The sequence below is a fragment of the Scleropages formosus genome, chromosome 18 (genome assembly GCF_900964775.1).
Source record: "Scleropages formosus chromosome 18, fSclFor1.1, whole genome shotgun sequence".
NCBI lineage: Eukaryota > Metazoa > Chordata > Actinopteri > Osteoglossiformes > Osteoglossidae > Scleropages > Scleropages formosus.
The window spans coordinates 6,878,940-6,906,900 of record NC_041823.1 but is presented as its reverse complement, the minus strand read 5'-3'; the positions used below and the strand labels follow the sequence as shown (position 1 = coordinate 6,906,900).

At 46.5% G+C, this 27,961-nt stretch overlaps 1 protein-coding gene across 3 annotated transcripts in view; it reads right to left on the bottom strand.

The window, feature by feature from the left end:
- oxr1a (oxidation resistance 1a) overlaps nucleotides 1-27,961 on the bottom strand; it is a 135,155-nt gene that overhangs the window by 52,970 nt on the left and 54,224 nt on the right. For all 3 annotated transcript variants that reach the window (XM_018762959.2, XM_018762961.2, XM_018762960.2), the window contains exon 3: nucleotides 21,037-21,239. In XM_018762959.2, the coding sequence (XP_018618475.1) occupies nucleotides 21,037-21,239 (203 nt within the window). The remainder of the gene's footprint in view (nucleotides 1-21,036; nucleotides 21,240-27,961) is intronic.

The window sequence follows — 27,961 nt, the reverse complement described above, 5'->3', positions numbered from 1 at the left end:
CATAATTTAACTCTCATTTACATAATCTATGGGTGAAACTGATTGCATGATGATGCCTCATTTCAAAAAGGTCCCTTATTTTCACCAAATGTATTATATTAACTCTCCCTCCAAACACCTGAAGTAATAAATGTATAGTTGCAAGGTACTTGAGAGCGGTTTCTGGTAGAACTGATAGGAAGGAAGTGTTTAAATACTAAAAATGAATATGAGACAAGTATGGAAATACTTTTATGACATCCTAAGGCAGCCCTTAATGAGCAACAACATACCACTGAGGTACAGTACACACCTTGCTCCATCTGCTGGCCGGCCTCTGTACTGCAGTTTAATGTAAAAGGGGGTAAAAGGGGGTACTGGGGGCCCTCAGCAAAATGAAGATAAAATTGACATTTGAATTGAAAATTACCCCATACTACATTTTTTAAAATCTCAGCGGTTACAATGTGTACTGCATTTTATCACCGGGGACAGTAAAAATAAGTGTTATAATATTATGAAATAATAAGTCTTACAATATTAAAAAAAAAAAAAAAACAAAAAAACAAAATTGGTGGGAGGTTATCGGGATTTGTCTATCCTGTGTCTTATGCACCTACTTGAACGATGAACCTCGGTATAGCAAATGGAAGGTAACAAACTAGGTTTGCTTGAGACTTTCATGTCTGCAGCTATGTCTCCTTCTCTCAAAGTAATGCATGAATTGTACTTTTGCTGAGATGTACGTCGCTTTGGACAAAAGCGTCTGCTAAATGAATACATGAGTAAATGTAAATGTAAGTGGACTTCTGAAGCTGTACCGCCAAAAACAAGGCAGTGAACGATGAGGACCTCATACTGAAGGAGGCTTGTGACGGATGGAGGATGGCAGAAGGTTCCCCAGAAGGGATTCAAAGAAGCCACCCCCTTTTACCACTGACCGTCAACCCCCGGCTCCGGCTCTCAAACGGCCGTAATTCGGGTGGGCCTTGTCGAGCTTTTACTCTGCTGTAAAGCGAAGGGTGCAGATGCAGGGCTTGGCCATTGTTCCATTAAAAATATTCTCAGCAGGGGGAGGTTCATGTTCCCTAAGCTTCACCTCAGTGATAGAATAAGTAGAATATTGTTACTAAGACCAACAGCACCCCCCCCCCCCCCTTCCATTCCACACATCCATAAAGCAAAATAAAAAGATCCCAACAACTGAAGGCATCTTCTCCACTGCTCTCCTTAATAGACTTGCTTGTAATTAAGCAACCGTGTAATGTGCACAGCAGTGTAAAAACACAGTGCTTCAGGAACATTAAATACAATGAACCTTGTTGAGCAGAGAGATTAAAGGTTTGTATTCCTTGTCAGGCACAAACTTCCTCCATTCTCTCTGAACAATAGAAATTAGGCCATGGTAAACATGTACATTTATCAGACACTTTTCTCCAAAGCGACTTCCAATGAACTCTATGTAGTGTTATCAGCCCACACACCTTATCCACCAAGGTAACTTACACTGCTAGATACACTACTTACACTGGGTCACTCATCCATACATCAGTGGAACACACACTCTCTCTCTCTCTCTCTCTCTCTCTCTGTCACTCACACACTATGGGTGAACCTGAACAGCATGTCTTTGGACTGTGGGAGGAAACCAGAGCACCCAGAGGAAACCCATGCAAACTTCACAGACAGAACAGGGATTGAACCCACGTTCTCTCACACCACTCAGGTGCTGTGAGACAGCAGTACTACTCACTGTGCCACTGCACCACCCACGGTGTTAAAGAAGCAGCAGAGTGGTACGCTGGTTACTGCACATACTGTGTGTTCAAGTGGCAGGCAAGATAAAGCAGTGAAGACACAGAGAGGGCTGGCGCTTCTGAAATGCCTTCAGTCAATATCCCAAACAGATAAATGTCCGAAGTGGTTTTAAAATCCGAAATGTGGTGTTTAAATAGTGCTCGGTGGCTCTGTATGAATGCGGTGGGGGGTTATTTTTAGTATTACAGCAGTGCACTGAAAGAAGAGTCCGCACACCAGCTCTCTTCTAATATCGCCAGATACTACACAAAATAAAAACTGTGTGACAATTTCGAAAAATTAAAATGAGCGCACTATAGCCATTTGGTCACGTAAGAAAAAAATAGTAAAAAAATCATTAAGTCCTGTATATAGCACTGGTCTAATGGGGGGGGGGGGGGGGTTAATATTATAGGAATACACTGAGTCAGCATACCAGCTCTATTACAATATCACCAGATATTTCACAAAAGAAAAACTGTATGATAATTTAGAAAAAATAAAATGAGTACGCTATAGCTGAGGAAAAATAAAAAAGTCATTAAGTGCAGTATAAAGCATATGTATAACGGTGGGGGGGGCCACCCCCCTCAGTGTTCAAGCAAGCCTAATTTGTCCTCAATATTTGAGCACATATACTTTGGGTACTAGTGTTTAATTAGTAGTAGAGCTGGTAGGGTTAGGGTTAGAGCTGCCCTCTTTAGACCCAAACATCACAGGTTTGAATCCCCCCTCCAGCTATGGTACCCTAGAGCAAGGTACTTACCCTGAACTGCTCCGCTAAAAATCACAGAGCTGCATAAATGGGTAAATAACTGTAGGTATATTAGCACTGTAAATCCCTCGGGAGAAAAGCCTCAGCTAAACGTGAATTTAGGCACTATCTCTAAATTAAAATTGATACTTAAGAATGATCATTAAAAAAAGCACCATTATGCCTTTTTAATCTGTGCCCTTAAACAGAAGGATTAAGGTGATCTGCCTCAAGATTTGAGGAGAGCGTGACGTCACAAACCGGATGTACTGCAAAGGAGCTCTTTGTACACGTCCAAAATGAACCGGGGACGAACACTGGACTTGTGTCCGCAGGAAAAAAAACCTTCTCGGTGAGATCAGCGCCGCACCCAGACTTAAAGAATATAAGAGGCAGCAGATACACATGTACATTTATTCGTTTAGCAGAAACACCCTTCGGCGGGGGCTCACCGAGGAAGAACGCGGTGCAGCTTTACCAGACGAGCCAACGGCTGTGCTCTTCTTCTGAGCACCGTTAACAATGACATTCGTCCAATTTTGGGAACCACACGACAGCAGGGGGCGTAGCGGTTAGAGCTGTCGCCCTGCAATCCAAAGGAACTGGGTCTGAGTCCCTGTTCCTGAATGTTTGACAAATGTACCAGTAAAAAGTACCCTGCTGTTTAAATGGGTAAGTAACCATGTTTTTTAGTTTCTATGTCACTTTGGACAAAGATATGAGCTAAATAACAGTTACAAATAATAAAACTGCTTGTCCAATGCAGGGTTACAGCAGTCCAGAGTCTATCCCAGAAGCACAGGCTGTGAGTTGGGGTGGGTGGGAGGGATGGGAAGCCAGTCCCCCCCCCCACACACACACACACTTTGTTTAGATCCATCAGTCACCTGAAACATGTGGGAGGAAACCAGAGCATCCTGAGAAAACCCAAGCGAACAATATCGGATTTATGTTCAGTCAGTTTAACGTCTTAAATGTTTGGCAACAAAAGTCGTCTTTATTTTGTGCGCTCAGCTTCAACATGCCCGTCTTGCTGGACTGCATTTCAAACTTGAGCTTTTCAGCTTAATTTTGATTGGAATTTTTTTTTGTTATACTGTATATTGACCTAAATTGTGAATAACACAATGTAGCAAACTTTTCTTAAGTTCTTAGTTATGCTGGTTTTAGCGATGATTATGATCAAAGTTTACAGATTACAAAGATTCCACTAGTTCTGCTAGCATGTCAGTTTTAGTTGGGTACTTTACAGACCACAGAAGATTCTAGAAGGCACCAAAACATTCTGGACAGCATCGGACCCTAGAAGGTACTGTAATATTCGGTGCTTGAATCCTTGTGCCAAAATTCACCAAAATTTGCAAATTTCAGGAATGTAGAATATTTTTCCAAAAACTGACATATAGTCCAACTAACACCAAAACTACATTTAATTCGGGTGGTTTGGTGGCACATGGAGTAGTGCTGCTGTCTCCCAGCACCTGGGTGGTGCGAGAGGATGTGGGTTCAATCCCCGTTCAGTCTGTATGTTTTCCCCATGTCTGTGTGGGCTTCCTCTGGGTGCTCTGGTTTCCACCCACACTCCAAAGACATGCTGTTCAGGTTACCCCATAGGGTATGAGTGACAGAGAGAGAGTGTTCCACTGATGTATGGATGAGTGACCCCTTGTAAGTAGCGTATCTAGTAGTGTAAGTCACTGTGGTGAATAAGGCGTGGGGGCTGATAACACTACATAGAGTTGATTGGAAGTGGCTTTGGAGAAAAGCGTCTGATAAATGTAAATGTAACGTCCTGCATGGTCTGTCCATCAATGGTGGTGAGAGCTTCCGCTGTGGAGTTTACTCACTTGCTCTTTGTTGTACTGATCTCTAACCCTGCAGTTCTTGCAACACTTTTGAGTCTCACCACCTTCACCTGCATGTGTTGAAGGTCTATCCCATAAGCATATAGTGTATGGGAGTGTATTAGTACATCGGAGGGCAATCACTCAATCTCACTCACTCACACACACACACGCCGGAGAGAAGCGTCTTCTAAGCACAGATGTAAGCATCACACAAACGGAAGGTGGCAACAGAGGAGCGCACGTGCCGGAGCGCTGCTGTCCGTCGACGCCAATCCCTCGCCGTCGAAAGTTTGGAGGCCTGCTTCCGTCCTCTGCCAGCAGACTCCATCTTCGACGGAGCTACAGATGAATATTCATCAAGTACGAACATGCATAAATTGTCATAATATGCGGCGCGGTCTGGATGTGACAACGTGGTGCGAGATCAGCCGGCTGTCGGTGGGAATTTGGTGGCTCTCCAGGTAACAAGCAGCGCATGGAGGTCTGAAATCCCTGGTGTCTCGTTTATAACTTCACAGGTACATGGAGCTGAGCTTCCTTTTTTTTTTTCTTTTTAAAAGAACCGACCTTCTCTTCGGACCCCAGCGCCGTCACAGTTATGAGGTTTGAAAAGTTTTGTCCGAAGTGCAATGGGCTCCAAGGGAATTTTCCTTTTCCTTAAAGTTTGTACAAAAACGCGGTACGAGGTACCGCGTCATACCTCCGGTAAAGCTGATTGATAAGGCCATCCGCGAGCGCTGCTTTTAAATTGGAATTCGCGGAAGATGATGTAGTCTCAGCAGGAGCTCTGCAATAATGTGTTTTTCTACATTCGTTGAACAAGATGACAACTTGGTTACTGTTGGAAATTTTATCCTAATGAACAAGATGGGCTAAATGGAGAACTGCTCATTTAATCTTACGAATTAGTTTTACATTATGGAAATATCTATACGAATCAGATTGATTTGGCTCTGCTCTTTAGTGCTGTGGAGTTAAGGAGCTCCAGCAGGATTTGATGCTGTTTGACTTTTATTTTTGTCTTAAATTGACATTTTTTGCAAGGTACTTTATTAAAGGCAGAGACGCCCTTAAAAAAAAAAGGTGAAAACACTGGGAAAGTTTCACTGGGTGGGGGTGGGGGTCAGTAACATGTTTGGATTTTGTCCCCATCCATCCTTTCTGCGATCTGTCGACTTATGCCATTAGTGCAGGGTTAATTAGGAGTTTGCTGTCGGTTTCATTAAAAATTCATCGCGGTTCAATCATCCTATACTTTCAAAGCACAGGTAATGGATTTGCGCCATTTACATATTTATAGTTTATTGAATTAACTGATGCACTTACCCAGAGCGCTGCATGGTACATGGGCAGCATGCACAACACAGTTCACTTTCAGGAAAAACAACATTTGGAAGTTAAATAAATCAAATTAAATAAATGGGGCGGCATAGTGGCTCGAGCTGCTTCCTCATAATCAAAGGACCTGGGTTGGAATCCCCACTTGATTCTTACACCGAAATACTAAAGTAAAGCTTCTTTCTACCCTCCTGTATGAAAGGTTAGAATATCTAAGTAAGTTCAAACCTGGCTCAGTCTGCGTGCAGTTAGCATGTTCTTGCCTGTGTTTTCCCCCAGTGCTCTGGTTTCCTCCCACAGTCCAAAGATATGTGTGTGTGTGTGTGTGTGTGTGTGTGTGTGTGTGTGTGTGTGTGTGTGTGTGTGTGTGTCCTGCAGTGGACTGGTGTCCTTTCCCATGTGTGCTCTTACTCACCCCCTACGCTTCCAGGATATGCTCCAACCTTGCACTTTACATGCAACCATTAAGAAATGGTTGATGAATTATAAATAGACTAAACAAACATCACTAAGTCGCTTTGGAGAAAAGCATCAGGTAAATAGTAAATAAGAACTCAGAGCATTGGAAAGTGCCGGAATCTACGCTGCTCTGCTATACTGTAGATTAAGGGGGGGCGGGGGCGAGGCCCGGTCTGGTAGGTGCGATCCTTGAAGAAGCGAGTCTTCCTTTAGCCTGAACCTGAACAGGGTGACGGCTGCCTGGGGTTCGACAGGTCAGGAGCAAAGGATTGTGGGGAAATTTCCGGAAACAAACACGTTCTGGACGGGCGACTCCTCATTTGCAGAGCGGAGGCACCTTGACTAACGAGGCACCGGAGATACCGGAGCTGCCGTGTTTATTGATTTGCAAACGCTGTGGGGTTTTCGAACCAAAGGCCACCTCCTTCCAGCTCCCTGCCGAGCCAAGACGTGTTTAATTATGGAGAAGAAGGATGGGAGCGACCTTCGCCGGGTCCCATCCGACAGCTGCCCTGCGGCCCTCGAAGACGCCAACGAGACCCAGAAGGACTTTGCGCGGGAGCCACCGTGGGACCATCGTCGAGGAATCTACACAAGCCCGTTCCCCGACGACAATAAACAACCGATTAACGGAAGAATCGCAACGCCGTCAAAGTCCTATTTTCGGAGAGTAAGCCGCTTTCCGTGACAAATTGCGCTTTTGTTCTAATTCCGGGACGGGCGCAGATGGCCGGGCTTTGCGCTCCCCGTCCGGCCAGAGTTCAGAACCCGCAACCTCCCCCTGCGTTTCTCGGAGGGCTCATCTTTGCGCGGCCATAAACGGCAGCTAATATCGCACGATTTCAGGAATCTGAAGAACCAGCACGGCGTTTTTCTGGCTGGGTAACGTACAGCCTCCACTCCGCACTCACAGTTCGAGTCCACTTGCCGGAAACTTCTACTTTTTCTTAAAGCTCACGAGGCATTCGGTTAACAAGTTTTGGCGAGGAAATGCGGCGCCACGTCTTCCCGGGGCTGTGGGACACTTGTGCGTCGCTTTGCCTTCGCTCTTCTCTCCGGATCGTCCCGTACGGGGGGTGCTCAGGTTGCCTCACACCTTTCACCGGTACTGAAGAATTACCCCACGTTAGATCCTGCCATGTACGTCAGCGTAGCTGGTCTTGCAGGAGACAGACCGATCGATGCCTCTATCAGCTCCCTAGAGCACGGAGAACCACCGATAGTGGTTAGTTAAACTCGCCCTCAAAACACAGTGTTCCTGCTTCGGTCCGCCCCCGTAACCCCGTTTAAAGAAGGTTGTGCCCTTGGGGGGTCGGGAGGCACCGTGTCACATTGCGGTGGTGACACGTCTGGGGTATTTAGAACTCGCACTGATTGAAGGACTCAAGAGGTTTTCATTTTTTGACCAAAAAAAAAAAAAAAAAAAGCAAACAGTGGTACTTTAATTCAGGGCCAGTAGGTGGTGCAGTGGTTAGAGTCCTCTCTTTTCAATAAAAGAACATGGGTTTATATTCCTGAATTAATACCATAAAAACTACAAGAGCAAAAATTTCTAAATAATTTTAGGTAGCTTCATAGACAACCTAACATTGCAAGTTGCTTTGAAGAAAACATCGGCTAAATGAATAAATAAATAATAATGACGACTCGGGTGGCTTTGTGAACAGAAGCGTATGAACGAAAACGAACAGAAAAATGACCGGGAAGCACTTTAACGTGCCGTTCACGAGAGAAATGTATTAACCACGAAACTAGGATTCTGACAAACTCATTTCTATTCAGTTATGGGTGGGAGGATGGAGGCTCTCCTTCAAATACCATTCTTCACATTTTATTATGCCTTTGCAGTTTTGCACAAATAAAAGAAAAGAGTGACACTGTCCGCAAACCATTCGTTTTGAGGCGGAAGCAGAACACAGCAAAATTACAATCAAACAATGTCAAGAACCGCTTATTCCAAGGGGGGGGTCGCGGCGAACCGGAGTCTAACGCGGCAACACAGGGCGCAAGGCTGGAGGGGGAGGGGACACACCCAGGACGGGATGCCAGTCCATCGCAAGGCACCCCGAGCGGGGCTCGAACCCCAGACCCACCACACCCCCACGGCCCCCTCAGCAGTGTTACATCACCGCACGATCCCACGGGATGCTCAAAAGTCCAACATCAGGATAACAAGCTCAGTAGCTGGTTCAGCCGGTGCCTGCTGTGCGGCGAGTCTGGAGTTCGAGTCCGAGTCCGGCTCGGAGCGCCTTGTGATGGACTGGCGTCCCATCCTGGGTGTGTTCCTTGCGCTGCCGGGTGAGGCTCAGGACAAGCGGTCGTTGACGACGGATGGAACCTTCATTATCCGTGAAACAGTTGGTTAATGACTTAATAGCTCGAGCTACAGCAAGGCTCTTATGGGGTCAACGCCACACTGGTGACGCCCCTGCCAAACGGACAGCTGTCTTTACACAGCTCTGTGTGCGTCAGAACCGTAGCCCCCGCGATGCAGTCATTTTAACACAATTAAACCGCTGTGGAATTCCAGGTCGCGTTGGCTCAGACGCATCCTGCACTCTCTGTACTTCTGTATTTTGAGCAAAACTTGTGTGTACAAAGAACGAGTGGCCTCAAAATATTAATATACAAAAAGTGATTTATATAAATATTCAGCACAGGTGTGTCCTGCTTTTCCAGAGAAGTAATCACTTCCCCAAAACAGGGTGAAAGAGGAAAACATGGTCATTACCCTAAAAACGCTAACCGCCTATAAAAAGTGCTTCCAAATATATCTGTACTAAAAAAGAATGCTAATATAAATGTTTAAATTTATGGATGTCTAAGCCTATCATATGCCCATACGATAATTAATTTGCATATTTTAATGTTACATTTCTCTAGGAAAGGGGGTGCAGTGGCACAGTGGGTTGAGCCACAGTCCTGCTCTCCAGTGGGTCTGGGGTTCGAGTCCCGCTTAGGGTGCCTTGTGGCGGACTGGCGTCCCGTCCTGGGTGCGTCCCCTCCCCCTCCGGCCTTACGCCCTGTGTTGCCGGGTAGGCTCCGGTTCCCTGCGACCCCGTATGGGACAAGCGGTTCAGACAGTGTGTGTGTGTGTGTGTTTATCAGACACTTTTCTCCAAAGCGATTTCCAACAAACTATGTAGTGTTATCAGCCCACACACCTTATTCACTGTGGTGATTTACACTGCTAGATACACTACTTACACTGAGTCACTCATCCATACATCAGTGGAACACACACACACTCTCTCTCTCTCTCTCTGACACTCAAACACTATGGGGGAACCTGAACAGCATGTTGTTGGAGTGTGGGAGGAAACCAGAGCACCCGGAGGAAACCCACACAAACACCGGGAGAACACGCGAACTCCACACAGACCAAGCAGGGATCAAACCCACATTCTCAGTGCTTACACACGGTGCCACCATGCCTTACGCAGACCGCACGGCGATGGAGCCTCACCACCTACCATGGTAACACGAACTGGGGGGAGGGGGGGTCGACGCAGGTGTCACAAGCCCTTATCAACACACTGTCAGGACGCGGGGGGGGGGGGGGGGGGGGGGGGGGGGGCAATAGCTGTAACACTCTCCTACAGTAATTAACTGGGGGAACCCGGTAAAACAGCCCTGTTTGGCAACACAGGTCAGGCATCTGGTGCCCGTCTCCGAGCGGGGCCTTAATAAACTGCCAGGCGATTCTCACTGCAGGAGAGAGAAAATTGATACAAACAGTAATACCATGGCTCCCTTACGCAGGATTTCTATTAAATATCCATTTTATTTTATTGCCTCAGTTATTACAATATATGAAGGCAAGGTAGTATCGTTTCCAGTGGGCCACAAGCAAACAGGTAAGCAAAGATGTATTCAGTTATTGCCGATTCTCAGAAAATCCCGAAAGGAAAAGACAATACCGTGGTGAAATGTGCCCCAAGGAACATACAGCATGTCTAAAATCTTTATTATGATAAACACACTTCGTTTAGAAAATATACTGAAGATTGAAATCTGCCTTGATTTAAAGTGACAAAAAGCTTTTTTTTCCCCCCCTCCAAACACCGTTCTTGCAAATTTTAAGTTGTAGGAACTCCAGGCAGCGTAGTGCGTCGAGCTGCCACCTTGAACTCCAAAGCCATAGGTTCGAATTCCCTCTCCTACTGTAGTACACTTGGGAAAAAGGGTCTTACATGATATGATAGCCGGGCAGCTGGTAGCTAAGTGGTTAGAATGGCTGCTTCTGTATCCAAGTGTTGCAGGTTCGAATCCCACCTCCACCTGCAGTACCCTTGAGCAAGGTACTTACCCTAAATTGCTCCAGTAAAATTACCCAGCTGTATAAAGGGGTAAATAATTGTAACCTTACCAGTGTTAAGTCACTTTGGAGAAAAGCATCAGGTAAATGATACAGTAAAAATGACCCAGCTGTACGAACAGGTGAAGTTTAAAGGTCCTTGTGATAATTTAAGTCCAACGTTGTCAGCTAAATAAATGCAAATCGTGAGAAAACCTCCCGGCTCAAAGTCATAGCCATGAAAGTCACTAGTGCACCACGAATTAACCCTAACACAAGAACAGATTCTAGAACATCTGGCTACGCTTTTACTGAAAATAAAACCGGTTTTCAACACGGGACACTTTGCTCTCGTTTCCCTCCAACTGTCTTTCGACCAGAATTTCTTACCACTAAAGCCACTGCGGCTCCTTCTGGGTTACAGTCTGATCAAAGGGACCTTTAATTCTTACTGCTGTCCAATTTCACTTCTTACTTAACATTTATTCATGTAGCTGATGCTTTTCTCTGAGCAACTTCCCACCTTAAGCTATTTGCAATTACTTACCCATACAGCTAGGTCATTTTATTGGCGCAATTTAGGGTAAATTCCATGCTCGCAGGTACTACGATCACAGGGGAGACTCGAACCTGCAACCTTTGGGTCCAAAGGCAACAGCTCTAACCACCACCAGCAGCCTCAACGGTATGTAAAGTAGATACAGATGTTCCCGTATGAAATAATACAAAATCACTGGCATATGACAAGCAGGCCTTTCACTAGAGTAAATTGATGAGCGAAAGTAAAACAAATAACGGTTATCTTTAGTGACAAGTCTTATTTTGCCTTGCTCTACAACGAATCGATAGCTGCGCCCGCTCCGGTCGAGGAAACTGCTTACGTTTCGTTTAAGATATATGCGATCAATCGCGGGGCCGGGCCGGCGCGGGCAAACGGAGGGATTGCTCCTGCGGTGGCATTTATAAATTGGACTCGCCGAACGGCACGACCGCTCGGCCTCGAGCGATCGTACCCCCCGGGACCGAAACGGCTCATCTCGTAAATTCAACCTCCCGCGGTCAAACGAGCTGGCTTAACCTCCCCCCCGTCCGCACGACGAGATCCTTTTCGCTCGCGCCGTTTCCCTCTCATATTTCACCGGGGAAACGAACGCAGAAGCGCAGAAGATGCAGAGACGGCGCACGGAGGCACCGGGACACGAGGACGAAAGGACGGTGCCCCCCCCCGCGAACACCGGCTACGATCGCGACGAAGGACGCGTGCTCGGAACCTCGAGGTTGCTGGCCGAAGGTCCGAGGAGATGGCGTGTATCGATACCCACAGAGCGTTGCTTAAAGCTTTGAGTGTATTTAGGGAAAAATAGTGGCAGGAAGCACAGTCACTTATATGGCAATAACAAATAATTAATAAAAATAGTGATGATGATGACAATTTGTTCCTTGTCTCGAGAGGCACATTTCAGGATTGCTGTCTGGAGGAGAGCGAAACAGGCGCTTAATCGATGCAGAAAAATCTGGACGCGCGCCTCGCCAACTGCGCCGTATCTCTGTCCCCTCCTTATGCCTGGAGGACAGCAGATGAACGTTCAATGGCACTGTTTATGTGGGCACACTTTAAAAGGGAGAGATTTGCCCACCCAAATCCCTCCCCAGGCAACACCTCCCCTCCCCCTTCCCTCCACACACTCACACACGGTTTGGGTTTTTTCAGCTTTCCTTATCTACAACAACACACTCCAGGTGTCTCCGGGATCTTGGCTATGGGACCATGGTGTGGACAAAGCTGCTCCACACCCCCCTCCCCCCAACACACACACATTCAAGCACGTGCAGACATGCAGAGCATCTCACGAACAACGTAACTCATTCGGAACCAAACCGATAGACCCTTCCGTTGGGTCTTGGGGCCACCGATCTGGACGGGGACCCAGGTTGGCGGCGGCACAAGCGGGACGTCCCCTAAAGCGCACAGACACACAAGTCGCAAGTGCGACGTGACCCCCTCGTCGCCACCTCCTCCCGATTTGTCTGGACACGGAACCCGTCTCTCCTGGCGCCAGGGACGTGGCGTGGCCTCGCCGCACGCTCGGTAGATGGCCTTCGAGGCATCGCAGGCAGTAGCGCACGGACCGCTCTTCTGCTGTTGAGCGCTACTTCTACTCTGCGTATCATTGACCTTGCCCATTCGCACCCCTAGCAGACCTTGGATTTAGCTCATGGTGGTTCCTTAGTTTTCTGAGGTCAAGAACTCGCATCATCTCCAGACACGTCCGCTTTACGCGCGAAGGTTGCCGCGAATGCGACGCCCTCAACCCGCAGGCCATCGGCATTCAGACACGTCTTTCTAGCGCACACCTGGCGACGCGTTCACGCCAGTTCGCTTTCCCTATATCCTCCATCGATGGACCCGACAACATTGCGCTTGGGTTTATCTCCAGGATTTCCAGGACGTTCTCTAAAGACCACCTCCTCACACGGTATCATTGAAAAGCGTAGAACACCCCCTCTAAGGTGCATCAGGGTTATGCAGTGGCGCAAGTACAGTTTATGGGAGACACTCAGATGTCCTCTGGAGTGGACAAAGACGAATCTCAGGGGGGTTTTTGTCCATTTCAGACATCCCGTTATGTTCTTTTCAGTTAAGGGCCTTACATTCTGATGCACACTGTCCTCATAGATAATGTCCTTGTTTTTATTAAAACTTTGACTTCATGTATTTCTGTCCATCTGCAGGAAAGACCAGTGTTACGTCTTTGTGACCGACCATTACCGTAGTAAAGAGAGACTTGGAGTAGCCAACGGGGTTCACGTATAAAACAAAATTACCACCAGTGCCGCTCATGTTCGGCCCAGAGCTGCGACAACATCATCAGCGCGAACTCCCCGGTTGTGCAACGTTCACCCGTGTGTGTGTGTGTGTGTACCCATGAGCGCTTTGGGGGGTGGGGGGTGTTAGCAGCCCAGGCCACAGCTGACAGCTGTTCAATCTGTCCAATGAGCTCACAGTTAATCGCAGCACAGGGGAGGACGATCGTACATCAAAACCTTGTTTTCAGAACCCGCAGACCAGCCGCTTTAAGTGCCGCCCCCGCAACCCCCACCCCGGGTAAAACCCAATGACCAAAATAATAGTGCTGTTGTAAGGGGCCAACAAGGCACCGTGGGCGATGGCAATCATGGGTGACGAATGCGCTGCAGCAGGTGTGTTCAGAGTGTTTACAGTGTTCAGAGGCATCGCCTTACAGCCTGAAGGTTTTCGGTTCAAATCCCGCTGCTGCTGTAGCACCCCGGGTCAAAGTACTTTCCCTTAACTGATACTGTATAATAAGAATAACCCCTTTTACAAATGGGTAAATCATGGTAAGCTTCTTATATGACAGAGTCGGTCAACTCGGAGCAAGACGGCAGCTAAATTAAACAATAAGTGTGTGAATTCGGGGGGGTGCGGTGGCGCAGTGGGTTGGACCGGGTCCTGCTCTCCGGTGGGTCTGGGGTTCGAGTCCCACTTGGGGTTGCCTTGCGACGGACTGGCGTCCCGTCCTGGGCGTGTCCCCTCCCCCTCCGGCCTTACGCCCCGTGTTGCTGGGTTAGGTTCCGGCTCTCCGCGACCCCGTATGGGACAAGTGGTTCAGACAGTGTGCGTGTATTTGTGTATGTGAAAAATGAACCTGTACCCATTACTGACAAAATCAAACAAAAAAATCCATTAATAAATACAAAAAAAATTCATAGTTTACACAGAAAAACAGACAAGTTATTATTGCATCGTGTTCTATATATATAATATATGCACACACAGTATGTAAATACCGTACGTAAGAAAAAACTGTCTGGTCTCCCAAATTAAGATTCCTGTGTTAATACTGTGGAACCCCCCCCTACCCCCCACCCCCCCATCTCACTCAGAAAGATTAAGGAGGGGAACCAGTATTAAATGTGAGCATTCTCAAAGGAGCCACTTGGTTATGGATCTTTCTGACACTGGAAATCTGATCGCCTTCTGCCAGTATTGTGGGAATATATGATGGCAGTTTCCGTGTTGCACACATTCTGCTGGAACCGCGGCAGGTAAGTACACCGTTCAAGGGTACAACGCAGGCACCCTGCGGGACCCGAACAGGCAACCATTCACATTCATGTTGTGAACCACAGAGCAACACCCTATTCGAGTAGTAAAAGCCTAAAAACGGGTTTTTGTTTTACGGCACATGCAACAAACATTCTGCGTTGCGGCTGAAAACGAACCGGGTCCGTTTTGAAGCACTATGTTTTACCATCATTCAGCGATGTCATCTGACCACACAGCCTCTGCTGGCTTTCCGGCGAGTCAATACCACCCCCCGGGGCTGCGGCTCAGAACTATTCCAATACCCCCATCACGTGTCTCTCGATGAAACCAGCTTCAGCTTCTCGCACATCACCATACAGATTGCGACCCCCACATAAATACATGAACGAGAGCGATGGCGGTAAAACAGAGTGAAGAACCCTGCCGAGGACGCAGTAGGGTAAACCGGTGGCACGGCGGCACAGCAAGTAGGGCTGCTGTCTTACAGCACCTGGGTGGTGCGAGAGGACGTGGGTTCGATTCCTGCCCAGTCTGTGTGGAGCTTGCATGTTCTCTCTGTGGGGGTTTCCTCCGGGTGCTCTGGTTTCCTCCCACATTCCACAGACATGCTGTTCAGGTTCACCCATAGTGTGTGAGTGACAGAGAGAGAAGGAGTGTGTTCTACTAATGTATGGATGAGTGACCCAGTGTAAGGAGTGTATCTAGCAGTGTAAGTCACCGCGGTGAATAAGGTGTGTGGGCTGATAACACTACACAGAGTTCGTTGGAAGTCGCTTTGGAAAAATTGTCTGCTAAATAAACGTAAGTGTAAACCCTAGCAGGCCACAGGGAAAGAGCACAGACAGTCATTGTGTATAAAATATATGGTTAACTGTACTTTATAACAGCGCACCAGTCAAAAGGTTGAGTACACTTACAGGAAACCAGTCTGTTTTCTTGAGGCGTTTGGTAGGAAAGGTTGATGTGGGAATGAGTAGCCGTGTCTTCCCAGCTCTTGCATACAGAGAAAGACCGACCCGACCGTGTGACCAAACAGCTAAATACCGTTTTGTGGAACAGTAAGAAGAGCCGAGGGACCTCGCATTATAGTAAGTTTCATCACGACTCAAAACGCCCACGTCCATTTTCGCCGAGAGCAAAAATGTACGAAGGTGAGGTTGCAGAGGTTTGAGGTTACAGCCCGAGCCCAGTCTGGGGCCGAGCGGCCGGATCGTGATGAGAATGCCGATGTCCCAATTCGTCGAGTCGGCGCGCCACCTCCGTGCCCTGAAAAAGATGGATTTTACGCTGCTCCGCTTCCGCCGCTGCAACACGGGGGAGAGCAACGTCCAGGAAACGATGCGTTAACTATCCCAGGATCGGCCTGGCTTGGACTTCGGCTGTGTGGGAAGATCTGGTTGCGCGAAGACAGACTGTAAATGGGATTGGGAGATGAGCGCGGCCCACGGGGCAGATGGACGCCCGCTCCCGGCTCCCGGACGCGATCATCCGCGGGGCCCGTGACCGGAGCCGCTAATCCCGTGGCGAGGTGTCGGTGCCAGCGCTCAAACTGCCCGCAACTGGTTTCTGGGAGCGGGTCCACAGCACCACGGCAATCTTACGGCTTCTGGTTCAATCTGGTCAGATCCGAAGCGCGAGTAGCCGGAGCTTCGCGCTGCTCATTTTCCTTATTTACATAGCTGGCACTTTTCACTTCGTGATTTACCCACTTACACAGCTAGATAATTTTTACCGTACCAATTCACGGTAAGTGCCTTGATCAAGGCTATTACAGCAGGAGGTGGGATTCGAATCATGGTCCTTCGAGGTTAGGGTGATGACTAAGTACTACACCATCTGCTGCCGCACCTCTGAAATATATCCTCACATCCCGTCTAAAATATACCCTGATTATCGGAGTAATTCCTACAGCAGTGTAAATCATGCCTAGACAAAATAAAAAATTTATTCTTTCAGCTGACGTGTTTTTGCAAGGTGACTTACATTTACTCATCTAGCAGACGCTTTGCTCCAAATCGACGTACGTCTCAGCGAAAATACAAATTTGTGCATTACATTAGGAGAAAGACATGGCTGCAGATGTGATTCTTAAGTAAACCTAGTTTGTTACTTTCCACTTGATGCACCGATGTTCATCGCTTTAGCAGGTGCATAAAACGCAGGATAGATGACTCCTGATAACCTTCCTACTATTTTTTTTTTTTATAAGATACACAAACATTCACGTACAATGCCGGAGCAGCGGCTGTGTAAAGGCTTATCTGGGGATGATCATGAAGTTACGGTGCATGAACATTTACACGTTACATGAGTTGGAGAGATGATGGGCGAAGCGAGTCTGGAAGAGATGAGTTTTCAGACCCTTTTTTTCTTTTTTTTTTTTTAATGTGGACAGATTCAGCAGTTCTGAGTGAGAGGGGGAGGTCGTTCCACCGCAACGGAGCCAGAACCGAGAACCTCCATGCTTTACTTTTCATGTGCGGGACCACCAAGCGAGCAGAGGGTCTGCTTGGGGTGTAGCGGTTGATCAAGTCTTCTAAGTAGCTGGGAGCGGACTTAGAGTCTTCCACACTTAACTAATTAATTTATTTACCTACTTATGCAGCTGGGTATTTTTCCTGATGCAGTTCACGGTAAGTACCTTGATCATGGGTACCACAACAGGAACAGGGATTTGAACCCAGGCTATTTAAATGTAAAGCAATATCTCTAACTCCAATCCTTAACAATGTTAGATTGTGAGCGACTTTATAAAACAGGGAAAGAAAAGGTGTTTTTCCACCAGAATGCAACTTTGTTACACTAACGCTTCAGTTTTTTATGAAGGCAATAATTTAGAGTATCCTTTACTGGAGAGCCAGTCATGAACGGTATGGTACGGCAGCAGGAGTGGGATTCGAACCAAACCCTACAAATACAGAAAAATAGGATTATTTTCAGTGTAGCCTGTGTTTATTACCTTTTTTTTCCTGATGTACTGGTTTTAAAGACAACCATGCAGCCTCTATCTGTCCACTGACACCACGGGAGGTGTGTGTGTGTATATATAAATATACGCACACACACACGCAAATACGCCCTTGATTCCCGAGGGGCAAAAAATTAACAGAGGTGGACACCTAATGTCTCTATTCTCTACTTTGCTCCCATCAGCAGTGACCTTTGGAAAATGTCCCAATCAAAAATAATCAAATAGTAAAATGTGAGAGAGGAAAAAAACAAAAAAAAAAATAAACAAAGGAAGTGAGAAAATCACAGCATATCTGAAACTCCTAGGGTTGCTGAGGAGTTTATCTGGAATCGCTGTGTGAATTTTGCGGACGGGGGTCCTCTAACTTTCGGGGGTGGGGATGGGCATCGGTTGTTAAAATTGCTGTGACAGATGTTTCTCGCAGCTTCATGACAGCTCTGTGGGAAATCTCTGTCGCGGCAGTACAGGTAGCTGATGGCAACAACATTTTTTCCCATCCAATTTAAAACAAAAATTATTTTCCAACTGCTGCCCAGCGCCGGGTAAAACACCGGCACTGATTCCATGGGTTTGGACATCGCGGACGAAATCAGGATTTAACCGACACCCAACGGGGTGATGAACTCCTGGTTTCAAACTCATAAGGCTAAAGAAAATAAAGGACATACATTTCACACACAACTATTCTCACTTCCTATCTCCTCGAACTTCAACAGCTGACAGCCAGTCCAGTAGCGGTTGAAGTCTCATATTTCGTACAGATACAACATTTTTAAGGTACCACAACGGATTGCGTGGGTGCTTCGTATCTCCCTGCTGATTCTGCGTGGAGTTCGGATGTTCATGTGTTTACATGGGCTTCCTCTGGGTGCTCTGGTTTCCTCCCACAGTCCAAAAACATGTTTCAGTTGAACTAGTGACTCTGAACTGCCCTTAGTGCGTGAATCTGTGCGTGGCTACCCTGCAATGCGTCATATGCCCTTTCCAACCCAGTGCCCTCTGATTCCAGGATGGGCCTCAGACCACCACGACCCTGCCTTAGGGCAAACGCACATCCACAATGAGCGATATCATATTTTTATTATTATTAAAGACACAAGTCCACAGACCTGTAGTGTTAGACTGGTGGAAGATGCCTCGGGTCAGAACGCCGCGATCTTTCCCGGCCAGCTGCGTCGGGCGGCCCCAAGACCCGGCCGTGACCTTCGCCAAAATCCAGCTGACGGGAAGACTCCTCGACCACCTCCAGGGCGCAATCGTCACGTCGATAGCAAATTGAAACGGCATTCATTAACGCGGGCATGCAGCCCAGACCTAATAACGCGCGTGCAGCTCAAGCAGGAGTCAAGTTTCTTGTAATGATTAGGTTAAATTTTCTGGCTGGCCCTCTGCTTATATTATCTCCATTTCTCCCCAGTCAGCAGTGGAGGAGGAGCGCGGATTCGATCCTTTACGGTATCGACGCTCTCTCTCGGAAAAGAGGAAGACGCTCCAAGCCAACAAAGCCCATCGGAACGTCTTCACGAATGAGTCTGCATTTGCTTGCCTCTTCATTTCTCTTTTCTGGAAATCTCCTTCCCTGCTCTGGACACAGCAGGACATGACGACGACCCAGCACCCGAAGGTCGTCAGTTCAAGCCCTCAACGAGGTCCTGAATAGCGCCAGATAAACTCAATCTGAATTCCTCAATCACAAACATCTAGCCGTTTAGTCGTGTTAAACTGTTATATAAGCAATGCGATAATAACAACAACTTACTGTCAATAAGCACTTATCCTAATAGAGGGTCACGCCAGTCGGGAACCTATCCTGGAAGCACACGGTGTTAGACTGAGAAGGATACACCCTGGACAGGATGCAGAGTAGCCGCACACACGTTCATTCACATATCACGGGCAATTCTGAGTCACCAGTTCACGTGAAGCACATGTCTTTGGACTGTGGGAGGAAACCAGAGCACCTGGAAGAACCCCACATGGACAGAGGGAAAACAGGCAAATCAAACAACAACAATCATCATCACCACCACCATTATCCCTGCCCCCACAGTAGTACCCTTGATCAAGGTACTTACTGTTAATAGCTCTGGGGTAAAAATTAAAATAAAAAAAAAAAAAAAAAAATTACCCAGCTGCATAACGGGGTAAATATTTGTAAGCAGCTCAGTGTACACACCTAACGTTATAAGCCACCTTGCACAAGCCTGTTGGGTAAATAACCGCCCGAGTAACCGCAGCTTTACAAAACGTCCCGGTTCAAGGGCACGGTCAAGATCGTGAGCGCGGCGCTCGGCAGCCTGCGTGGAGGGATAAACGCGGGCGGCAGGTAAATAACATTTCACGGCAACGCTGGCAAAAAGAGCCACATAATGATGATCCAGGGAGTCTGAAACGGGGAGTCAGAGCGAGCGAAGGAGCAGAGCGCTGGGGTCCCGCTACTGCACAGGAGAGCAGGGCTGCTGTAGAAAGGTCTGGAACAGAATGGCAATGCGTTTCTCCCTGCAGACCCCACTTCCTCACCCAAGGGATCCTCCGCCCTCCCCGGCGGGAGGCCGTCGCTTCCGGAGGGCCTCCCGAAGAGACTTTCCCGAGGTTTAATTATCGTGCCCCCGGAACGAACGTATCCCAGAATCCCCTGCTCCCTTCTCCGCACGAGGACCGGGGCCGCCGGCGAGGGGCTCAGAGGATCGTGCGGAGCGGCGCCCGCTCGCCCCCCCCATAGCTAATCGCGCTTTAAACGAATATCCTCGGAAAACCTTCGAGGGAATCGATCTCGTTTCGTGGGTAGAAATTTCTTCAACAGCGATTCCTTAATAGAAAAATTAGATTAGTAGAAAATATCAGCTCGAGCAAACATTGACAAGGAGACGAGCAACGCTCATCCCCACACACACAGGCTACTGACATCACTCTAATTTACGTCTTTATGGGGGTCAGACACATACATACATTACACAATGTAACAAAAATTTTATTGTCTTTTTTTGCATCTTCCATTCAGTTGCGTTACATTAAACATGGCGTTAGTTCGTATTATATGTCAGTTTTTCAAAAAATATTTCACATCTCCAAGCACTGAATATTCCAGTACCTTTTAGGATCTGATGCTTTCTAGAATGTTTTGGTACTTTCTAGAATGTTCTGGGGCCTTCTAGAAACTAAAATAAGTACCAAACTATAGAAGACCTAGTGGTATTTCCGTAATCTGTAAATAATCATAATCAATGCATTGTGTTTTATATATATACATGGTACACACACACACATACACACAGATATCACAGTGCCTTGCAAAAGTACTCAAACCTTGAAAGGTATCAACACTGCCTCTTCGTTTCTCCTTTCCGAAAATTGCAAAGGACTCTGTGTGTGTGTGTGTGTGTGTGTCTTTATCTCCATTCAAAACCCCTCCATAATGATACCCCAGCACAAATGAAATAAGGTTGCACGTCAAACAAGACGCTTCCCAGAGTCACGCGAGAAGCGGCCAATGGAACGAGGAGGGTCGGCGCCCGGGCCATTTACCTATGGTGTAGCAGCGCTTCAGCTCGGTGCCCCGGGGGCTGCGGCGCTGGGAATTAGCGGTGTTGTTTTCCTGCACCTCGAAGGTGGTTGTCCTGGCAACAGGTGGGGTGCTCTTGTTTACCCGCGCTGCTTGAGGCGCCGTTGCCAGAGAGGCCGGGTACCCTTGAGCGGCGATGTCTACTGACTGGGATTTCTTCTTCAGTCTGCTCGGAAAGAGCGGGGAAGCACAAGGAAAGACAAAGTTTAAGCCATCGAAGAGCGTTACGCAAACCGATGAACCGCTAACGGTCAGCGTCCCACGAAAAGCGCCTCGATATTCGGCGTACAAGTGCTTGCACGTCTATAAATATCCATATTAACGTACAGTAACTCGGCAATGTCTAATATGGAAATGATTGCAATCGTGTTACGTGAAGCGTGTCGTGAGCATGATATTACGTAACAAATAAGTCGTGTTCAGTATTGTAAACTGACGCTATATAAAGCCGTAATTTTGGTACGATGCGCTCCACAATGGAAACTAGTGGGGGGGGGGAGAAAATTCTCACGTAACTGCAGTCAACGTTGCACCGTGTATGAAAAACTGCAACAAAACTGTAAAGATAATCTGTTTAGAAATACCCATCCGTTATAATCCCCCCCCCCCCCCCCCATCCCAAGTACATTATTAATTTTTTTTCTTGCATTTTCATATTTTTCTACACGCATGTCTAATGTTTTCTCGGCTTCTAAAAATACCGTAAACTCCCTCCGGAGACGCAAGAACGTCAAATTCAGACTCGATGAACAACGAGGGCCTTTTGGAGGTTTGAAGAAGTTCAAGGCTAGAACGGCTTAAACCTTTCAAAGACGAAAATGGAGCTGAAGTGCAAAACTGTAATTAATTAAAAACAATTAAATCAGCAGTACGTTTCAGCACCCCGTTTCGAAATAAAAATCGCCAAAGGTGGAGCCTTCCCCAGGTAAGAGTTTAAAGTGTCACGCTTTATGCGTTAAGCCGTAACCCGTCTCACTCTCTGGGCGTTACCCTAAATTACCGAGTCCCCGTCACTTTACTCTGCTCACATGGGACTAGAGAAGAATGAGGCTCTGACAGCCTCCACACTATTGAAATAGAAATGTCTCCATTACCCACAATTCACAGCATCCTGCCATTTTTTGGTCCTTGGCTCCCTAGGGAGGCTTTATGTTACCCTGGATGACACACAGTGATGATACACACTTCATCCTTAAGAGAAAACACTGCCAGTCCGGGACGCCACGCTGAAAAAAAGCGCAGTGCCGCCCAGCAATGGAGGGACATGCGTGTTTAACACCAGTGAAAGCAGTCGATTTCTGGGATCAGCTGGGAAGCAAAGTCACACAAACGCAATATCTCATGCACGTTGCCTACTATTACGAGCAAATATTTGCACCGGTACTGTGTAACTCGAGTTGCTTGTAACTCCAAAGTCACTTCTACTAGTAGGTATTAATATATTTTAATTTAAATTTCCTCCAGTTTATCGGTACTCCATTAGTCTCTGTTTTTACTGACTCTGAGCCACACTAATTTAACCGTTGGAGGATAACTGAACCATGCATTTTTGGGTATCTATCCCTTAATGTTTTTCGCATTTATTAATGTGACTTTTGATTGATAATTTTGACTCCTTTATCAATGTGACAATTAATGTCACTCTTTTTTTAATATATATATATATATATATATATATATAGACACCCCATATTAGCCGGTACATGACTTCTTACAGGGTTAACCTGCAACTGTTAAAACAGATTTAATTTTAGTGTGGCTCAGAGTTAGTAAAAGCATAGCTATATAAAAACAAATGGAGTACCGATAAACTGAGATAAAAACAAAGTGTAATCACTTCATACGCAGCACAATAATACAAAGCATTCGCAAATATCTTCGCAACGCAGATTTTTGACCGAGGCCTGCCACACACGCACGTATCCATTAAACACCAACACCCAAACACCGGAGAGAAGCGGTAAACACTGTGAAAGTCAGTAGAATTAAATTGTCTATTGTGTCATATTCTGTTTGGGTGCGTTTTACCGCCCCCTGTCGGCTGGCCGTGTAAGTGCAAGTTGCGTTTGCCGCTAAGGGAAATGTTAGAAAATTGACGACTCAAGAAAATGCAAATAAAACCAAACTGGAATATTAGGATTAATATTATAAGATTTGGCTTAATCAGTAGAGGTGCGTAGTCCGTCATCAAGAGGATCTGTTCAACTGACTAATCCGTTCACTAGCGAGTGTAAAGCATAGCGTTCTGGTTATTTTCCCAGCGAGACCTTTGTCCGTGTTAAAGATGACTGTGGAAATATTTACCTCTGCATTACTGGCTTTGGTCAGTTAAGCTGTTAGAAAAGGAAATCCAGATAGATTTTTTTTTTTTTTTTTAAAGATTAGTGGAAGACAGTGGACATATGGGGCAGAGTAAATGCTATAAAAGGACCATATGTCTTACAATTTGATGAAACATTACTCACAAGAGCCTTTTTTCCATCCCACATTGTCTTAGCTTTTAAAAGCCTGTCATGAAAAAAGCCTGAAATGGCACTGCAGCATTTGCCCAAATTCAATTCCTTTCTCTTCCAGTCGCTCTGGAAAATTGCTTAGGTGAACGTCTTTCGCTGGACCACTGGAAATGGGCTGAAATTACATCAACAGACAACAGTAAGTAGAAGACGTCTCAGGCGAAGCTTTAGAACGGCGAGGCTCACTTCTCAAGGTCTTTTTGTTGCATTTGCGATATTTCAGTAATGGGATTTATGGACATCCGCTGAACCCAGAGGACCCCTTACAGGCCAAACTCTGTACGAAATAACTACAGAAACAGATGACACAACAGTGCTAGAGGACACTTTTGGGCAAAGCTGAGGAGTTTTTGACCATGGTCTAGTTCTTTGTCTTTGGAGTGCTGTAGAGCTCCATATAATCATATTTTATTCACCCTGGCAATAACACTCAGGGTTAACTAATACGCAAAAGACAACAGCAGGTGGGGTACTAGTTAGAGCTGTCATCTTGCAATCAAATCACCTGGGTTCAAATCCAACTCTTACTTTAGTACCCTTGCTCAAGGTACTTACCCTGAATTGCTCCAGTAAAAATTACCCTGCTGTACAAATGGGTAAATACGTTTAAGTAGCAGAGTAAACAAACATAATACTGTAAGCCACTGGAGTACAGGTTAGAGATGATGGATGGATGGATATAGATCTGTTTAATTTGGCCAAGTATGCACACACAGAAGAATAAGAGAAAATAAGATACCTACATAGAAAACCTTTGTATCAAAACCATCCATTTAAATGTAGATTCAAAACATTTGTACATGGAGGCTTTTTATGGGTCTTGGTTTTAAAAGTTGGATAAAATCCCCGATGTGAAGGGAAGCAAATTTTTTTTCTTAGTTTGTCGGGAATTAGTCACGAAGGCGTTTTGGATGACTATGATGGGAAGGCTCGTCAAGCTGCGCGCAGCCTAGCCCGGCGTCCCTCGGGTGCGGAGAATAATTACCTCCTCGTCAGAGCAGAGCGCGTCGGGCTCGCTCGCTGGCTAAAGGCGCCCGGGCTATTAGTCGAGAACGGAGAGTCTGACTAAGAAGTTGGTTTGGAAAACCTTCACCACTTGCCAGCGAACCAATTCAACGCCACTGGAAGTTTACTGAGTTTTACCTTGTTTTTTTTCCCCCGTTTCACATGAGCTGTGGTGGGTTCAGACCAAGCGGCATGCAGTCATTTATGAAGATACTGTCACCTGGTTACAGGAAAAAGTAAACCGAATCAAGCGCTATTCTGTATCTTTTTAAAACGGAAATATGACCTATTTCATAAATGGAAAACTATAATCACATTCAGTTTCTGCGTTTGAGTTCGGCAGTTCCGCTGCACCAGCCCCCCCCCCCCCATCCTCCACCCCTTCCAACCCCTCCACCCCTTCCAACCCCTCCACCACCTCCACCTCTTCCATCTGGACAGCCAAGCAGGAACTGGCCACTTTTACACTTTCTTTAGCAAGTCGGATGTCACAAATGTCAGTACTCTACTTGTCTTTGCACTGGTTTCCTCCCACAATCCAGAACATTCCACTCAGGTGAATTTATGCTTCTGAAGAACCCCAGTGGAGGGCGTACCCTGCTTTGCCCCCTCATACCACGTCCGTGTAAGCTGGATGAACCCTTACTGAAAATCGATGGATCGTCCATCACTTTAAAAGCAGCTAAACTATGTTCTTTTAATTCCACAGCGGAGGAATTCACCCCTATGGGGGCACTAGGTGGCGCAGTGGTTCGAGCTTCCACTCTGACGACCCATGTTTGAATCCCAACTCCTGCTGTTATACTCTTGAACGAAGTTACCACCATGAATTGATGCAGTGAAAATTCTCGAAAATTAACAACTAAATCACTGTAAGTAGCTTAACACTGCAAGTTACTTTGCAGAAAAGACTCACCTAAACACATAAATAAATGCACAGTGCATTTTCACATGACCTTCTAGCTGTACTGCTTTTGTACTGGTAAAATATACCAATGGACACTTTGACACTCCACTCAAAGAGCTGCTTCTCGTCATCAATTGCCATGCTTACATTTCAGCGACATTTTCATTAAAATGAGGCAATAACAAAAACTGAGGGCGCGATCCATCACTCGCACCCTGACAGCACAGTTGAAACAAAACCCATGAAGGCCAAAAATGCTGAACAAAACTGGAGAAATTTATAAATTCATAAATATGGATATATTTATATATAGACATGAATATATTGTAGTCAAACCACTACATATTTAAGTACCAAATCTTTGATTTGTTGGTTAAGAAAGACAACAGAATTAATATGTTGTTTTGCTTTGATGTACACTGGATGACACAATTATATGAATTACTAAAGTGAATTTAAATTTATTCATTTAGTTGACACTTTTCTCGAAAGCAAACTTACAACATTAAGCTACATACCCATTTACATAGCTGGGTAATTTTATTGGAGCAGAGCAAGTACCTTGATCAAGGGTACTACAACTGGAGGTGGGATTTGAGCCCGTGACCTTTGGGTCCGAAGGCAGCAGCTCTCACCGCTATGGTACCAGCTGCCCTCCATTTACTTTGCAAATTATGCAGTATAAATTATAATTATTGTACCGATTGATATCGACCCATTACAATTCCCATTACACTGATTCACCCATTTTTATAGCAGGGTATTTTTTATTTTTTTTCAACTGTATCTATGAAAGGTGAGTGTCTTGCTCAAGGGTACTGCAGCAGGGGCGGGAGTCGAACCAACAACCTCCCGACTACAAAGCTACGGTCACAGAAGTATCAGCACTGTGCAGCTACATGACTTGGTTCCACACAAAGTGCTAACAAATGAGAGCAGAAATCAGAGAGGACAGAGCTTTCTGGAGAAATGTACATAATATAATCTTAGTAAATCTTGCAGGACGGGCAACACGTTCCACCATCTGGTCGAGCCGAGAGCCTCGCTGCCCGGGAGGGGGTTTTTCGGCACGCTGGTTTAAAACGTGCCTCTCGCCAACAGGGCAGGTCCCCCCCCCCCATAAGAGGCACAAGCGGCAAAGTGGAGGGAGATTAAGAGCTTCTCCATTTGCACAGCAGCCTCCGACCGGAGATCCCACCAGGGACCTGGAGAGACACGCGGAGCGCAAAATTCCGACGGCTGCCGGCTGAAGTCATGAAAAGTCACCGAATCGACCAAGTGCGCCTTATAAATAACCTGCTTATAAATGGAAGGGTAATTTGCTTCGAGAGCAGGCTGCTCCTGCACCCGTGACCAGGATGCGTGAGTCCAGAGAGGCCCCACTGGGATGTTTTCCTTCTGTACGTAGCGCCGAAACAAAGGCAGTTTCAGAAACAGTCACAGAGTGCCAGTCATTCCCGAGGGGAGCGGGGTGGGGGGAGCAGAAAACAGATTCAGTTTGGTGAGAACGGATCCCTTTGCAACAGAACAACTTGCATCATGGGTATTTCAGCCGAGGCTGACGGCTCGATGTTAGCCCCTCTCCTAAGCCTTATTATGATTCATGGGGGGGGGGGGGTAAGTAATGAGTCAGTGAAAAATTGATGAAAATCTTTTGCGGTCCTTTTTTTTCCCCCATTGCATCCGAATGCAGACTTGTGCACGGCCCGGGTGCGACTGACGGCACACAACTGTCACCTTCTGCTCGGCATCTCGGTGGAGCAGACGACCGAGTCCCACGGTGACAAATGACCAGAGCAAGACGACCGCCACATTCCCTCAGTCACACACACCCATTATATATACACATGCATGTGAATTATTATGGTAAAAATATGTATGATCTCATTACTATTACTACCGATGAACTTAAAATCTGGTCTTTTTGTACATAAGCAAATAATTGCACAAACTTCTCTGCGGAAACTAAGTTTTTTTCCTGACAAAGCCTTATTTCCAGTTGTCATTTCAGCAGATGCTTGTTCTGCAGTCTTTGTGATTCTTTGTTTTTGCTTTATGTTGGTTTTTTCCCTTCTCCCCAACCCCCCCCCCCCCAGTGCTCCCCTGTGAACACGCAGCGGTGGCTCGGCAGCGTCTCCTGATCCAAGCGGTGTTGATGAGAAGGCTGACTCAGTGTGTGTGTGTGTTCCCGAGGTCTTTAAGTTGAGTCTTCAGACCGGGTGCTAAGTTACCAGTGTTGAAGTTGGGGGGGGGGGCGGGGGTTGTTGTGGTTGTGTGCTGACCAACTGGTAAAAGCAGACCTTATGTGCGATAGGCAATAGTGTCACTCCCCCACTTTATAGCAAACTCACAGATACTTACACTCACCTCTGCTTTAATAATTCAGAAACACCGAGAAGAGAGCAGGGGGCAGGGAGATTAAGTGCACAAACTTGTGGCCATAATATTACAGATCTAAGCACC